The sequence below is a fragment of the Mya arenaria genome, chromosome 5, assembly GCF_026914265.1.
Source record: "Mya arenaria isolate MELC-2E11 chromosome 5, ASM2691426v1".
Classification (NCBI taxonomy): domain Eukaryota; kingdom Metazoa; phylum Mollusca; class Bivalvia; order Myida; family Myidae; genus Mya; species Mya arenaria.
The window spans coordinates 28327987-28344144 of record NC_069126.1 but is presented as its reverse complement, the minus strand read 5'-3'; the positions used below and the strand labels follow the sequence as shown (position 1 = coordinate 28344144).

At 34.4% G+C, this 16158-nt stretch overlaps 1 protein-coding gene across 7 annotated transcripts; it reads left to right on the top strand.

Moving 5' to 3' along the window:
- Positions 1-15749, top strand: LOC128234979 (sialic acid-binding Ig-like lectin 7). Of its 7 annotated transcripts, none has more exons than XR_008261092.1 (9): positions 1-123; positions 933-1160; positions 3009-3151; positions 4414-4600; positions 5071-5388; positions 5790-5843; positions 6459-6573; positions 6744-6833; positions 8427-8473. XR_008261092.1 is itself a non-coding variant. In XM_052949638.1 (9 exons), exons 3-9 carry the CDS (start codon positions 6556-6558, stop codon positions 14676-14678), a joined length of 729 nt encoding a protein of 242 aa, XP_052805598.1. In that variant the 5' UTR covers positions 5297-5388; positions 5790-5954; positions 6459-6555; the 3' UTR covers positions 14679-15749. The 7 variants fall into 7 exon arrangements, 5 of the variants coding, with proteins under 5 accessions (XP_052805596.1, XP_052805597.1, XP_052805598.1 ...); XR_008261091.1 differs by having other exon boundaries at positions 933-1229; XM_052949638.1 differs by lacking the exons at positions 1-123; positions 933-1160; positions 3009-3151; positions 4414-4600; positions 6744-6833 and adding exons at positions 8692-8817; positions 9362-9563; positions 10029-10045; positions 10436-10557; positions 14547-15749 and having other exon boundaries at positions 5297-5388; positions 5790-5954; positions 8427-8538.
- The last annotated feature ends 409 nt before the right edge of the window (positions 15750-16158 follow it).

Sequence of the window (16158 nt, the reverse complement as noted above, 5' to 3'; positions counted from 1 at the left end):
GCCAACGTTTGCATATCTTCAATGTTATTACAGTCAATTTCGAAGAAAAAAGTATGGGACATACATTTTTCATTTTTAAAGATGTTTACATTTTATTTTTGCTACCTTGTCTTAATTGTGAAGGTAAGACAAACATTTTATTTTATGATAAGTTCACATTAAATGTGTTTATTTTAAGTCGTATTTAATCATTTGATTCCTGTTTATGACATATTTTATGAGGGCATGTTGTAATTAAATCAAACTGTTTAAACCATGATCATAAGAATCGCAACAAGCAAAATTGGATAATATTGTTTATATGACGTTAGCGGAAACTATGACATTTGCATCGACCCCAAACATAATGGCGGCACTTATATTGTGACATATAAAGAAGATCATAGATATTTTCAACGTTATTAACCAGGTGTTTGGGCGTAAAACATAGATTGCTTCAATTTCAAACAGAATAGCCGCGCTCAGATCAGTGTTAATGCTTATAAGGTCATATAATCTCGAAACTTAATACTATGTAAAACACTTGACATGATGCATAAAACTGAAATTTTCATTAACGATCCATTTTTGCATATTACATTAAATTAGTTATAAATTAATATGTTTTTGAGAAGTTGCAATTGGTTTCAAAACATTTCACACAGAGTACACAAGCATTCAAATGTATTAATTGTTGTTTACGTTATCTTTATCAATTATTGTAGACGATGGGGGTATATTTTTCTTATGAACATACCGTCGCTTATTTCATGACAACGACAAAGGTCGATGTTAATTACTTGGATACATCGCTCTGTGTTTAATGTTTAATAACGTCAAGCAATTGATTGGGAATTAACAGTAAAATCATTGCTCGTGTTAAAAGTGTAAATGATATTGCATATTGCAAAATATTTATTGCATTTGTTAATTAAGTCCTATTTGCTTTGTAGTATGTGGGACATTGCGGCTCTTAAATCCTGAACAAATCAATCGAGGTGACGATGTGCAACTGGAGTTCTCAAATATATATAAAAGTCATAATACAAGTTTAGTCACATGGTGGAAAGATAACCAGACCAAGCCGAATCGCATTAATACCACTTTGCAGCGTTTTCACATTGACGTTCAACAAGCCCGTGTCACATTGACAATAAGTAACGTCACAGCTGCGGACAGGGGTAATTACACAGCTAGTTTAGGAAGCATACAGTGCTCACCACCGAGGAATATTTTTGTTACAGTGAAAGGTATTTCGAATCGAAACTTTATTCATTTCCAAAACAAAACTAAAACAAAACTGCAATTATATTTTATTTACCTATTATAGGTTTGCAAAGTGCATGTTCTCAGAAAAATGTATAACATACTTTTTAGAGACTAATTCACAAAGGAAAAATACTTTTTTCATATTTGTTTTGTTATTCGAAGTAAATGTAACATTTTTCTGCCCAAAGCCGCTTTAATGTCTTTACCTAAGTGTATAAGTATTGTTTTGTTATGTCTCTCAGTAAACATACGACATACAACGTACGGTATTTTAATGATACTGTTTTACTCTACTTTCAAAATAATGCATGGAAACGAGCTAGTTCATATGACCTGGTTTCTCTTTTATGCTTCTTACTAATTATTTCAATCTTTCAATGTCTTCGTTGAAGCGACTTAATCTTTATCAATTATTGAAACAAGTAGTTTCGTTTTGTACGCATTGTTTAGATTAGCCGGTCGATTGTACGACTTTATAAAAGTTCTTAACAAATATATAATTTGTTTAAATGGAGTCATAAGTTGATGATTGTTTAAATTATTTTTAAACTAATGGGACGGCAGTTTTTTTCAAGATATTTGAGTTTTAAATTCCATATCGATCGGCGTTCTAACTTATAAAACCGATAGGGTCGGCGCCTATTTCGTAGGTAGGGTCGGGTAAACAAATGTATTTTTGTGTGTAGGGTTGGGGGCTTAGATTACATCACAAGTCGTTTTGGAGTGAAACTGATGATGCATTAATCGCCAAAAAAGACACAAACAGCAAGGGCTTTGCATGCACCCTCGTTCTTAGTCAAGAAGAACAAGTCAATATTTATTTTGGCCTGACACCTTATCATAAAACAATGGACCTTATATTGTTAGTCTAAAGATTAGTATTCAGTTATGAGACTAGTCTGAAACTATTTTTAATTAATGTTAAAGATCTTTTTTATGGATTCTACAACACCACCGTGGTTGTCAGATATGAGAGACTACCCCTTGTAAGAGTTGCTTGAAATACAAATACAAACGAATAACAACATATTCTTGATTCCAGTTAAGTTGATAATAATCCAAAACATATATCGGTGACAATTTATTTTAGATAAATAAGCACGGAAGAAAACAATAGGTTAAAACTGACAAAATTTAACAACACGTAGTCAAATTGTGTCAAGATATTCCTCATGCATAATTCAGCGGTGCGGGCGAGATATGTTCGATTGCCAGGAGCCTTGTTAGTAAATAAATGATTTTAACCATTATAAACATTGTCCGTAGGCTTGAACGTTTAATTTCCAAGACTTCCAAATAAGCAATATCCTATACACATTGCGAGTAACTAAGTCGTTTACGCAAATATAACTGTCATTGTCAAAGAGTGTTGAATGGACATGTCTGTTAATTTAACCAATTAATACAATACCTTCAATTGATATCGTTTATTATGAGTTATATCACACAATTGCATTATCACTGTTATTGATTAGTTCTTGGTAGTCTTAAAATAGTGATATATGGAATATGAAAAGTCATATTTTCAGTAAAATGAAGTTTCACAGGATTGTTTTTTTCAAAAGGAGAAATCTGTAGGAAAATAAGATGTTCACATGTCTGCTTCTGAGTAAAGAGCTTTAGGATGATTTAAGAAATGTTCATTTTTGACCAAGATATGATATTTTTTCCGACATAGGTGTAACGACGAAACAAGTTAACATGTATTTGAAATTAAAGTTGATGGTTAAGACGTTGTATAAGCGTATATTAAATTTCAGAGCTAAAGATCTTTTCCATTATTCCCCAATTTCCTGACAACGTTACCATACCAGAGTTGGATTGTGAAAGATGCCTGGTGGGAACTGTTGGCGTCTACATGAACGTGGAATGTATTGTGTCTGGAATCAGCAAGAAATACCCGGTGAACAATTTTTTTCTCTTATTATTTATTCTTACACTTTAAAAGGTTATTTCACTAGCGTTGAAAGGAAACGCATACATAAAGTCCTCTTCAAATGCACTTGGATAAGCCGAAAGAATGAATTTGAGTGAAATAATCCATCTACATAACTTCCAGATTATAAACCAGACCTAAACGTTCTCCCTGATATCAGATTCTTGACAAGCATATTGTAGGACTGCCATCAACTTTATTTTCTCTTATTATTTAATCAGTCACTTTTAAAATTACGACACGAGTCTTGAAGGGAATGGCATACACAGCGCCTTCAAAAACACACATTTGATAAGTCGAAATATATAAATATATAAAAACATAATATTCCATCTGTTTAATTTGAACATTATAAACCAGACTGAAGGCGTTCCTCCTGATAAACAGAATGTTGACTGGCAATTATGTATGACGGACATCCGTATTTTTTTCGCAGGCATTTGTTTTTATTGCAACCACAGTAAATGTAGGTACACATTTTAACCGAATACACTACGTTTCATCATGTGTGTTAAATCTTCAGACTATGTCAGAATCATGAACAGTTATTGCAGATAGCTGGTGCCATCTTTAATTTGAAACTTAGTTTAATAACCAGTATTTTACGTTGTTTCTGGTAATAGTGCTTTATTTCGAAATCGAATCTTCCAGTCAGTAAGTAAGTGGATATTTCACTGACTTAACACCGTTCAGTCGGCCAGTAAGTAAATACTTCACTGACCTAACACCGTTCAGTCGGTAAGTAAGTGAATACTTGACTGGCCTAACACTGTTCAGTCGGTAAGTAAGTGAATACTTCACTGACCTAACACCGTTCAGTCGGCAAATTAGTGAATACGTCACGTACCTTCTTATTGTGTCTTGCAGTCAACTAATGTCAAACATATAAACTTTGCAATATGCACCAGGAAAGCCGCTCGAAAAACAATTCGACGAGATTTATTTTAAATGCTTCCTCTGTTATTGTTAAAAATGAATCGAGATACTTGAGTTCTGACACAGGCTAGTCCTATTTCGCTCAAAAGTGAAGAGGAACAGCACCTAAAAAAAGTTTAAAGGGTTCAATTGTAACTTTTTCTAACAAGTGTCTGTTTAATGCAATTTGCAAACACAATTTTAATGTTTGAAAGATGGTACAAAGATACATTTGAAACTTAACAACCATACCCATATTTGGGACTTCTGTGTAATGTCATTTACTGTGTTAGAGTTATATGTATTGGTTAAAGAAAATGGAGTTTAAGATCAAGAAAAATGGGCAGGATGTTCCCAATGTGACCGTGGAAGGCTCTCCATTGTACCGAGCATTTTATGGATACACACCGAGTGAAGATGATACAGACCATACCGTTGCATGCGAGGCTACTAGAGATGGCCAAAAACCAGAAACAGTATTAATGACTGTTATCATTCTGCGTGAGTTGTTATAAAGTCATAGTTGATTAACTGAAAATACTATAATTTAATCTGAAATAGAAAACGACTGAGAACCAGATGCGAGTTTTTGAACATCAATTACTGACCTTTCGCAAACATAATCCGTTAGTTATGAGTGTGTACAATTATGGGCTATAGTTGCTTGATCATTATTCAATTAATTTTGAAAGTTAATTTTGGCACACTGTCTTTAAGCAGACTTTTTGATAAGACATTATTAATATTACAAAGAGAGGCATAACTATTTCAATGATTGCTTTAACCAATTCAGTTCGACGTTACATATTCAGATATCAACGGTAATTTATTACAACTTATGAAGACCTACCAGTAAATCAAAAATAGTAATGCAACATTATAAGATATGATACATATAATATTTACATAAGAAACAAGAAAATGCATTTGACAAAAAAATGACATGTTAAAATTCATATCTTTACTAACAGGGAAACCATCGATTCCTACAATAACATTGCCGGACTCAATTAAAGAAGGAAAACATGCACATATTTCATGCCAAACCTTCAATGCAAGACCGGGGCCAAGACTCTACTTCATGTACAATTCATCATCGTACAACACAAGCAACATCTATTCAAAAGCTAAAGGCGATAAAACGGTTGATGCTGAAACAATCCTAGAAAAATCTTTCAGCCGATATGACAATACTAGGAGTTTAGAATGTTGTGTAGAGTTTAAAGAGTATCACAAAAACACACAGAACTTGAAAACGTATTTCTCGACTTCTGCCATTAGTATTTTATGTAAGTATATCTCAGTTAAAGCAGTTTATTTTAAACAGATTTAAATGAAAGCTTTATCAAAACTACATCAATACGGGTAATATTGATTCACCCATATTCAAAGCAGAGAGCAATAATTGTTTATCATGTATCAATAATAATAATAATAATAATAATAATAATAATAATAATAATAATAATAATGAGCCGAGAAAACAATTAAAAGTATGTTTATAATTCAGACGTTCAAACAACTGTGTGCAATTTACAAATTTATTGAAAACGCTATACCATTTAGGTGTTTGAACTTGTTAGTGATCAATTGCACCAACATTGATTTGAATTGTATTAACTGAATGAAGTTCATGTATGTCACCACAGGAATTAATTTAATTTTGTCCACTTACATATTGTTCAACCAGTCCCACCGAAGTCTCTACAGCTTGAAGAGTTATGGAGAACCAATGATGCAGAAGGTAATACCAGTCTCCGGTTGCAATGTATCAGCGACGTTTCTAATCCAGTTAGTGAAATAAGATGGAACATAGAAAAAGATTAGAGAATTGTCTGGACATGCAAGGACTGAGGTATGACTAACTAGCCTTTTATGATTAAATGGCATTCAAACTTGTGGTTATGCAAACACGGCACATTGAATATATTGTTAGAATTATAATCGTTTATAACAGATCGCTGTATGCTCCAATAACACTCATTATTTCTAACACTAATCATGTTGTGTGATTTATGAAAAACGAGCAGTTAAACTTATTAAATTTTAGCGGGATGGTAAATATTCCCTTATCTGTTACTTTATTTTCACCATCAATGACGTTAAGATTCATAATTGATAGGTAGTTCATGTTGTGTTTTGTGTAATACATTGTTTGGCGTGACACCATTTGAATAACTATTTAAAAAAGAAAGATATTTTATGCCAGACATGTTTAGTGAACTGCTTTAATATTTTCTTCAAATTGAAGGATACATTAAATGCTATTGATGAGTATTGATACATTTCGATAAAATGACATTGAGTATTGTATATCAGTACCAAGGTTAAGTTATTGACATTGCTTGTCCATTTGCAGATTTTATCTGCCAACCTCACACGAAGAAACAATGGAGACCTACTATCATGTTACATACAAAATCCTGCGTTCCCAGAGATCAAAGTAAACAAAACATATGAACTCAACATTACTTGTAAGTTAACAATGCAATATTTGATATATTGTTCTTAATAAGCAGTATCCATCTGTACCTGAGCAAGAGGTTATGCTTACTTTCTCCTGATTGTTTAGAACATTGTTAAAGATAAGAACGTTTTTAGCCATAAAATTTATTTTGCTCAACTCAACCCAACTTTATTTAAGAATTGATTCTACTTTTTGTGCGTATGAACACTCGGCCGCGATTTTGCATATCCATGAACCCCGCTCCCTGTTGAACGTTCAGTCTAACAGGTAAAAATAGCGGCAAAATGCTATTATTGTGTTATCTTTTAATGTTTACATCAAATTGTAGTTTAATGATGTGCAAGTCTTCTCGAATTGACACTTTAAGACGATTGTTCTTACTCGAAAAATACATGACAAGTTTCAATCATTGCATGTATTTAAATGTTGTTTTATATTAGGTTATGATATTTTAAAATATTCTTTTTTAATATGTCGAATACCATTATATCATTCTGATGAAAAAAATGCATTTCGAAATTTAACGTGTCAAATTTGTTAAAACTTGATATACTTACAGTGTCATTTTATCAGTTGTTTGTATACATGATACGCGTTATATTAAGCAAAACGTACATTGTGGTAAGATCTCTATGCACGGTGATTCACCAACGCCCAATCAGAGCGTTGCTTTCTTTCAAACCCCCTACTAAAAAGGTCAGGAAATGTTTAACAGTCCATGCAACATGAATACAAGTTTTATCGTTCAGATAATTAAGTACGAATGTAAATTTTCAGTAAAAAATACATACAAGTATATAAACATCATTTATTACAATACAGTGGGGTCATTGCCATTTGTAAAAAAAATAATATTGTAACTTGTCTATTAAACCATTATCTGACTGTAGGAGTCTGTAAAAGGCATAACGGTCAGAACGACCCGTGTACCAGCTATAGAAAAACTGATTTCTTACAGTTGAGAACCTTGGGCATATGAAAACACATGAAATTCATCTTCTAACAATAATCTGTTCTCGTTGATTAAGCAGGACGCACATATTTTGTCATTTCTTTCTATGTTAAAATTCAAAGATCCCGGCCAACTTCGGCATTTAACCGGTGACTTGAACATCTTTATCGTGCGAGCGCACAAACAAATTTATGTCACAAATTTATGGAAAGATATTTTTCCGGATTGAAGGATTTAACGTGTTTATAGAGATCGCATCTTGAAGATGTAATAACGGTGTCGTGCCGCCCCTGAGTCATACACTTTGCTCAGACGTAACCAAATCCATACTGAACTAATATTTCTCTAACTCTTTACACCAGTAGTTAATACATTTCGTCACCTTAGTGCAAGAACTCAATATCTGCTTCTATTTCTATATGCAGTTATTCAGTTATTGCACTAAGGTGACGATTTGGAATAATATATCACACAAAGTGGAACACGACCACATTCACCTAGTACCATACACTTAGCACTTATATTTAGACCGAGAATTTTTTACATTTTACAGAATGAGCTTCGATCTCCGCTCCATTGAGTCAAAGAGTTTAAAATGTTCTTTGTTATTAAAGCGACCAAACGGGCTTTCATGAGATCTGATAGCGAAAACTGCTTTTCTGGCCTGCAATGTTAACTGGTGTTTCGCATCTGACCAAGAAAGTTGGGAGGGGGGTAAAAAGTAGACCGTTTAATTGATATACATGTGCAGTATGTTTATTAAGAATTTAGACAAATATTTCATATGTACATGTTGTTTTTTTTCAAAACATATTATCACGTCATAAAAAATGTTCTCCTTTAGAAGTTTACAATGATGTCAGGTAATTTTCAATGTTTTGAACCGTCGGTCAAATATTATCTTTCAGACAAGCCGTTCAGTTATGACCTACGTGGGTGACAGTATAAGCGTTTTATGTCAATGTGACGCAAACCCAGCAGCTAAGATCGAATGGTCAAACACTACTCCGAATAGCATAGGTACTTGTATATGTCTGATTTGTTTGCTTTAAAGCATAACCTAATATACACGTACAAAGCAATATGACCATTCGTCTGTCAAAATACTGAAAATAAGTCTGAAGGAAAAGATGCCATCATATTATATATGTATAACTAATAAATCTTATTCAGATAAAAGGACTGAAGTTAGCCTAGAACTGAAAATTCAATTTCAATCCACTGGTCGCCATAACTTCACGTGCATTGCGAGAAACACAATTGGTTCGACGGTAAATGAGGTGTTCATCGTGGTCAAAGGTATGTACAAGTGGGTGAAACTCTTATTGAATGTTAACCGGGAGGCGTTTTTTTTGTTGAGTGTTTTGCTAAACAAGCGCAAATGATTCCTTGCAAAATGGAAGAAGAGCTGTCCTTACCAGTGAACGAAGACCATGTTGCCCGGAATCGTTCGTGGTTGTCTGGTGGTTCTCATTTTCGTTGTGTCAGCCGTCAGGTGTAAGTCTTATTGAAACAAGAAAGAAAACTTAGATGTTTAAACCTAAAACAAATACTTATTGTTTTCAATAACTTCAAATTTTACCGTGAGTGATATGATTTTATATTTTTTCACGATTCGTGTTTGAAATTAAATCATTTTTTTTACCAATCAATTTCAAAGATTTCTCGAAAATTCTAATGCTGAATGAAAATAACAGCGGATATAAAAAGACCGACAACAAACCCGGCAATGTCATTGAAAACGCTGGTACTGAGCTGCAAAACGAATAATGTCCACGCTTCTTATTATCTTTGTTATGTTTTTTTCATCCTCATGACGGGAGTATTGTTGCATTCATTGTAGAAAAAGCTACCGAACCAACAAATCCGATATCATCCACTGGTAAAGTCATCTCTTCGTCGATGCTGATCGGAATCCTTTGCGGATGTCTGGCGGTTGTAATTATCGTTATAATAGCATTCAGTTGTGCTATTGTATGGAAAATACGAAAGGAAACACCGACAAGGGAACGTGCTGATAGTACACATAATCAGAAGCGACAACCGTACGTTCTTTTCAATTAAAAATTACTCGATCCAGATTATAGTGTCATTATCAAAGAAATTGATATTCTTTGAAATGTGTAAAGATAACATATAACAGCATCATCTTTGTCCGTCAAATAATAGCTTTAAATTTAAACAGTATTCATAACTTTTACTGAAAACTTTAGATTAGATGATTTTCGGCTTCGATTTACAAACTTCTGTTAAAATAGTGGTATCGGCCAGTTGCTAATTTGTGTCTCTTCATAAATCTGAACTTAATTTCAACAATGTTTAAAAACATCAAACTATTCTGTACGTGAGACCATTAGGCTATCAATGACTAAATTTTCGCAGATCAAATAAAGTATTTACTGATGAAGATATGTACACAGTGCATGTCAGGGACAAACACTGTTTTTGGTGATGGCATAATGATTGTTTAAACACAAATCTAATCATCCACCTTTATGTTTTTTTTGCAGGAGTTTTCAACCCCAAGGTAATTGCATGCAAACTGTTGCATCTCCAATGTGACCTTTCATTCTTCGTTCTCTCGGAATGTTTTCTTTACATTTTAACAACTTGTGTACGAAAAGAACATAAGCATTGCTTCTGATGGTATTGTCAATAATGCTTTGTTGATTAAGTACCTTTTTCTTTTCGGTAACATTTTACCAAAACGTGATAACTGTTACAGGAATTAAATTACTGGAATGGAATGTAGTTTTTTCTGAAAACAGTATGTGTTTGATAAAAACAAACTCAATGTACTCAATCAATTTATGAAGCAAAACAGTTAACTAATATACGTAAAATGCCAATGAATAAAGAAATGGATTCAGAAAGTACTGAAGTAACTAAATTCTGAAATATTCATATTTATGAACAGATCCTGATCACAACGATCCCGCTTGTTCCAATCCCGGTTATGGTCCTTCCGAAGCTATTGCTGAATCGGTTGAGTACACCTGTGTTGTTAAAAGGGCAGTGAGACAGGCTCCAAAACCTCAGGTACGAATGTTGATATGTCTTAAAAAGCACTACAGTGACAATGGCAAAAACTCCCTGAAGAATTCATGATTTAAACTAACTGCAGATAATTTTACATTCTCATCAGTGAATATGTTTAATATTCTTCAAGTGAAAATGTCTGAAAGTTTTCCAGCAGTGGCTATGTCTTAATTTTCCTGTATTTAAAAATTCCTAAACCCCCTGTAGTGCATATGTCCTAACCTCTCTGAAGTGAATATGTTCTAACCTCCCTTTAGTGAATATATCCTTACTTTCCTGTAGTGAATATGTCCTAACCTCCCTATAGTGAATATGTCCTTACCTCCGTGTAGTGAATATGTCCTAACCTCTCTGTAGAGAATATGTCTTAACCATCCTGTAGTGAATATGTCCTTATCCCTCTGTAGTGCATATGTCCTAACCTCTCTGTAGTGAATATGTTCTAACCTCCCTATAGTGAATATGTCCTAATCTCCCTGTAGTGAATATGTCCTAACCTCTCTGTAGTGAATATGCCCTAACATCCCTGTAGTGAATATGTCCTAACCTCCCTGTAGTGAATATGTCTTAATCTCCATGTAGGGAATATGTCCTAACCTCCCTGGAGTGAATATGTTCTATCTACCTGTAGTGAATATGTACTAACCTCCCTCTAGTGAATATGTCCTAATCTCACTGTAGTGAATATGTCCTATCTTCCCTGTAGTCAATATGCCATAACCTCTCTGTAGTGAATATGTCCTAACATCCCTGTAGTGAATATGTCCTAAACTCACTGTAGTGAATATGTCTTTACCTTCATGTAGTGAATATGTCCTAACCTACCTCTAGTGAATATGTCCTATCTACCTGTAGTGAATATGTCTTAACCTCCATGTAGTGAAAATGTCCTAATCTCCCTGTAGTGAATATATCCTAACCTCCCTGTAGTGAATATGTCCTAATCTACCTGTAGTGAATATGTACTAACCTCCCTGTAGTGAACATGTCCTAATCTCCCTGTAGTGAATATGTCCTAACCTCCCTGTAGTGAACATGTCTTAATCTCCCTGTAGTGAATATGTCCTATCCTCCCTGTAGTGAATATGTCCTAATCACCCCATAGTGAATATGTCCTATCCTCCCTCTAGTGAATATGTCCTAACCTAACTGTAGTGAACATGCCCTAATCCCCCTGTAGTGAACATGCCCTAATCCCCCTGTAGTGAATATGTCCTAATCTCCCTGTAGTGAATATGTCCTAATCTCCCTGTAATGAATATCTCCTAACTTCCCTGTAGTGAATATGTCCTTACCTTCCTGAAGTGAATATGTCCTATTCTCCCTGTAGTAAATGTATCATAATCTCCATTGAGTGAATATGCCCTCACCTCACTATAGTGAATATCTCCTAACCCCTATGTAGTGAATATGTCCTAACATCCCTGTAGTAATTATGTACTAACCTCCGAAAAGTGAACATGTCCTAATCTCCCTGTAGTGAATATATCCTAACCTCCCTTAAGGTAATTTGTCCTTACCTCCCCTTAGTGAATATGTCCTATCCTCTTTGTATTGAATATGTCCTAACCTCCATGTAGTGAAAATGTCTTAAACTCAATTAGTGAATATGAACTAATCTCCCTGTAGTGAATATGTCCTAACCTCCTTGAAGTGAATATATCCTTACCTCCCTATGGTGAATATGTCCTTACCTTCCTAAAGTGAATATGTCCTAACCTCCCTATAGTGAACATGTCTTAAACTCCATTGAGTGAATATGCCCTAACCTCCCTGTAGTGAATATGTCCTAACCCCTATGTAGTGAATATGTCCTAACCTCTGTAGTAATTATGTATTAACCTCCCAAGAGTGAACATGTCCTAATCTCCATGTAGTGAATATATCCTAATCTCCTATTAGTAAATTAGTCCTAACCTCCCAAGAGTGAACATGTCCTAATCTCCCTGTAGTGAATATATCCTAATCTCCTTTTAGTAAATTAGTCCTAACCTCCCTTTAGTAAATATGTCCTATCCTCTTTCAAGTGAATATGTTCTAACCTCCATGTAGTGAAAATGTCTTAAACTCCATTTATTGAATATGAATTAATCTCTCTGTGGTGTATATGTCCTAATCATCCTGTAGTGAATATGTCCTAACCTCGCTGTAATGAATATTGCTTAACCCCTCTGTAGTGAATATGTCCTAACCTCCCTGTAGTGAAAATGTCCTATGCTCCCTGAAGTGAATATGTCCTAACTTCCTTGTAGTGAATATGTCCTAGTCTCCCATAAATGAATTTGTCCTAACCTCCCTGTAGTGATAATTTCCTAACTTTCCTTTAGTGAATAGATTTTAACTCCCTGTAATGAATATGTCATTACCTCCCTGAAGTTAATTTGTCCTAACCTCCCTGTAGAGAATATGTACTTACCTCTCTGTAGTGAATATGTCCTATCATCCCTGAAGTGAATATGTCCTAACCTCCCTGTAGTGAATATGTCCTAGCCTCTCTGTAGTGAATATGTCCTAACCTCCCTGTAGTGAATATGTCCTTACATACCTCCCTAAAGTGAATATATCCTAACCTCCCTGTTGTGAATATGTCCTTACATACCTACCTGTAGTGAATATGTCCTAATCTCCCTGTAGTGAATATGTTCTTACATACCTCCCTGTAGTGAATATGTCCTTACATACCTCCCTGAAGTGAATATGTCCTAACCTCCTCCCTGTAGTGAATATGTCTTTACATACCTCCTTGAAGTGATTATACCCTAACCTCCCTGTAGTGAATATGTCTTAACCTCCCTGTAGTGAATATGTCCTAATCTCCCTGTAGTGAATATGTCCTAACCTCCCTGTAGTGATTATTTCCTAACTTCCCTGTAGTGAATATGTCCTAACCTCCCTGAAGTGAATATGTCCTAACCTCCCTGTAGTAAATATGTCCTAACCTCCCTGTAGTGAATATGTCCTTACATACCTCCCTGCAGTTATTATGTCCTAACCACCCTTTAGAGAACATATCCTAACCTCCCTGTAGAGATAAGGTATTTAACTCTCTCTTACCTCCCTGAAGTAATTTTACTTAACCTCCCTGTAGTAAATATGTCCTAACCTCTCTGTAGTGAATATGTCCTAACCTCTCTGTAGTGAACATGTCCTAACCTCTATGTAGTGAATATGTCCTAACCTCCCTGTAGTGAACATGTCCTTACCTCCCTGTAGTGAACATGTCCTATGCTCCCTGAAGTGAATATGTCCTAACTTCTATGTAGTGAACATGTCCTAACCTCCCTGTATTGAATATGTCCTAACCTCCCTGTAGTGAATTTGTCCTAACCTCTCTGTAGTGAACATGTCCTAACCTCCATGTAGTGAATACGTCTTATTCTCCCTGTAGTTAACATCTCCTAACCTCCCTGTAGTAAATATGGCCTAACCTCCCTGTAGTGAATATGACTGAAACGCCTTACACACCATGTTACTATTTGCTTGAAATTCCATTAAGTTAATATGTTTGAAACTCAGTGTAATGAATATGCTAAAACTCCTTGTTTTCAATATGTCAAGAACTCCTTCTTGTTCATTTGTATTTATCGCCTTGTCGTGAAAATGGCTTAAACCCCATGTACTTGAAATCAGTGTTGTTAATTTGTCTTTAACGCTTTGTGAATATGGCTGAAACATCATGTAGGTAATATGTGTTATACTACTTAGAGTAAAAGTGATTTACCTCCCCAGTTTATATCTCATATATTCCCTATAACTTTAATTTGATATTAAATTATTTATCACAACCTGTATCGAATTGATTACCAACTGCAAAATTTGGTTGGTCAGTACAGATAATTATTCCGGGATTTTAGCCTGTCTTTCAGATTGTTCCATGCCAATGTCCATTTCTTTGTCCACCTTTGAATAACGATACACAGTAAAACAACATTCGTAGCAGTTGCTTTTTTCATCGAATCATACCTTTAAACATATTTCACTCCATTTAGACCGAAGAAGGAGCACTCATCTACGCTGATCTTGATCTACCAGCAGAGGGTTCCACACGAAGAAAGCCAACAGTGATTTCAGACGCCGAAACGACATACGTTTCAATTGATTTTGCCAAGACAAAAAAATGAAGAGATCTGTGTTAGACGATTAGTCACACAATTATTCTCGTGGAACGATGACCAAATTACTGGATAGCTTTATATGTTTGACGTTATTCTGCCTTTTTTTCAAAAGTTTAAGACCGACGGTATATACTTACTTTTTTAGGTAACTCAACCAGGCGTCAATGACTTAAAACAGACCTCTAGTCCAAACATTAATCATACATAAGAACTGACTGAAACTGTTACGTTATGATGATTTATATTCAGGTTGCTTATTATCTAAGATATTGAAAAAGAGCCCTGACTGATTTTGGAAAAACTCGTCGCCGGATTATCTTGCATTTCGATACTGCTGAACTTAAGCGATGTGACATTACTTTTGACTTAATAATTATGTTGCGTATATGTTCATGCAATACCTTTATTGGCCTTTTTTTCAAAATGTATCTTTATTATCTGAACCAAACAACGATTCCGTTTACAAATGTAGTATTTTTGTCTTAATATTATCAACATGTCACAACGTAAAATTTATTGTTCAGTTTAAGTTATTTTGCTGAAAGCAGCACTGAATATCATTAACGACATATTCGTTAAACGTTTTGTTTGATTTGTTCAGGTATATTTTACTGGTGTTCAGAATATTTTGTCAAAACTGGTCATGCTATAAAAAAATTAATACATTTTTATTTCTACGCGTAGAGTATCGTATAGATTTGTATTATTTATCACTGTGTTCAGATGAAAATTGTTTTGAGGCACAAAGACCACAAAAACATGACAATTGGTGAGAACGAATACGACAAAATTTTATATTTATTTCGTTGAGTTAAGACATACACGAGTGTACGTATAACGCAAAGCTGTACTGTATGTATTAAAAGCAAACACATATTTTTGCGCAGCTTTCACCGTTAAATTTTTAATGTTATTTCATGAAACTTTTCCTCTGATTATAAACCAGTATGCACGTTAAAGAACAATTTTCTCCATCTTGGTTATCTCGTCAGTGCAATTGGATTCAAATGACGGAAGGTTTTATGTGAACACATGCAATTCTAAACCCCTTGTTAAATAAACTCTATTTTTCAAATATATAGCCATATTCGTTTTTGCCTAAATATATGTTATTATATATATGTGACATAAATTTAAGTTTTGAGGCTAAGGATGTATAGCAAATTACAAAGATTGCACAATCATTGGCATTGTTTCTATGGAAGCTATTCGTTGCCAAAAGTCCAGACGTGTAATTCCCAAATATCTCTTGTATTTGTCAATGTAGACGTGCTATTTGTTGTTTCTATTCGTCAGTTTTTCAGAATTGATTTGTCATTTGTCATTATAGTAGTCAAAATGTATATTTGTCAGATCTACCCTGTATAATTTCACTAAAACATAGATCGTATAACTTGCCTTTAACACTATGATGATGTAATTTAGAAAGCCGAATCATGCATATGTAAAACTGCAATCCTACAGTCGACACTCGCATTCGTAAAAT

Bases quoted from the DNA above. Each gene is read 5' to 3' on its own strand.
- LOC128234979 (XM_052949636.1), top strand. From the start codon at position 54: ATGGGACATACATTTTTCATTTTTAAAGATGTTTACATTTTATTTTTG. The intron at 124-932 runs GTAAGACAAACA...TTTGCTTTGTAG, and splicing joins ACCTTGTCTTAATTGTGAAG to TATGTGGGACATTGCGGCTC. The intron at 4,601-5,070 runs GTGAGTTGTTAT...CTTTACTAACAG, and splicing joins AATGACTGTTATCATTCTGC to GGAAACCATCGATTCCTACA.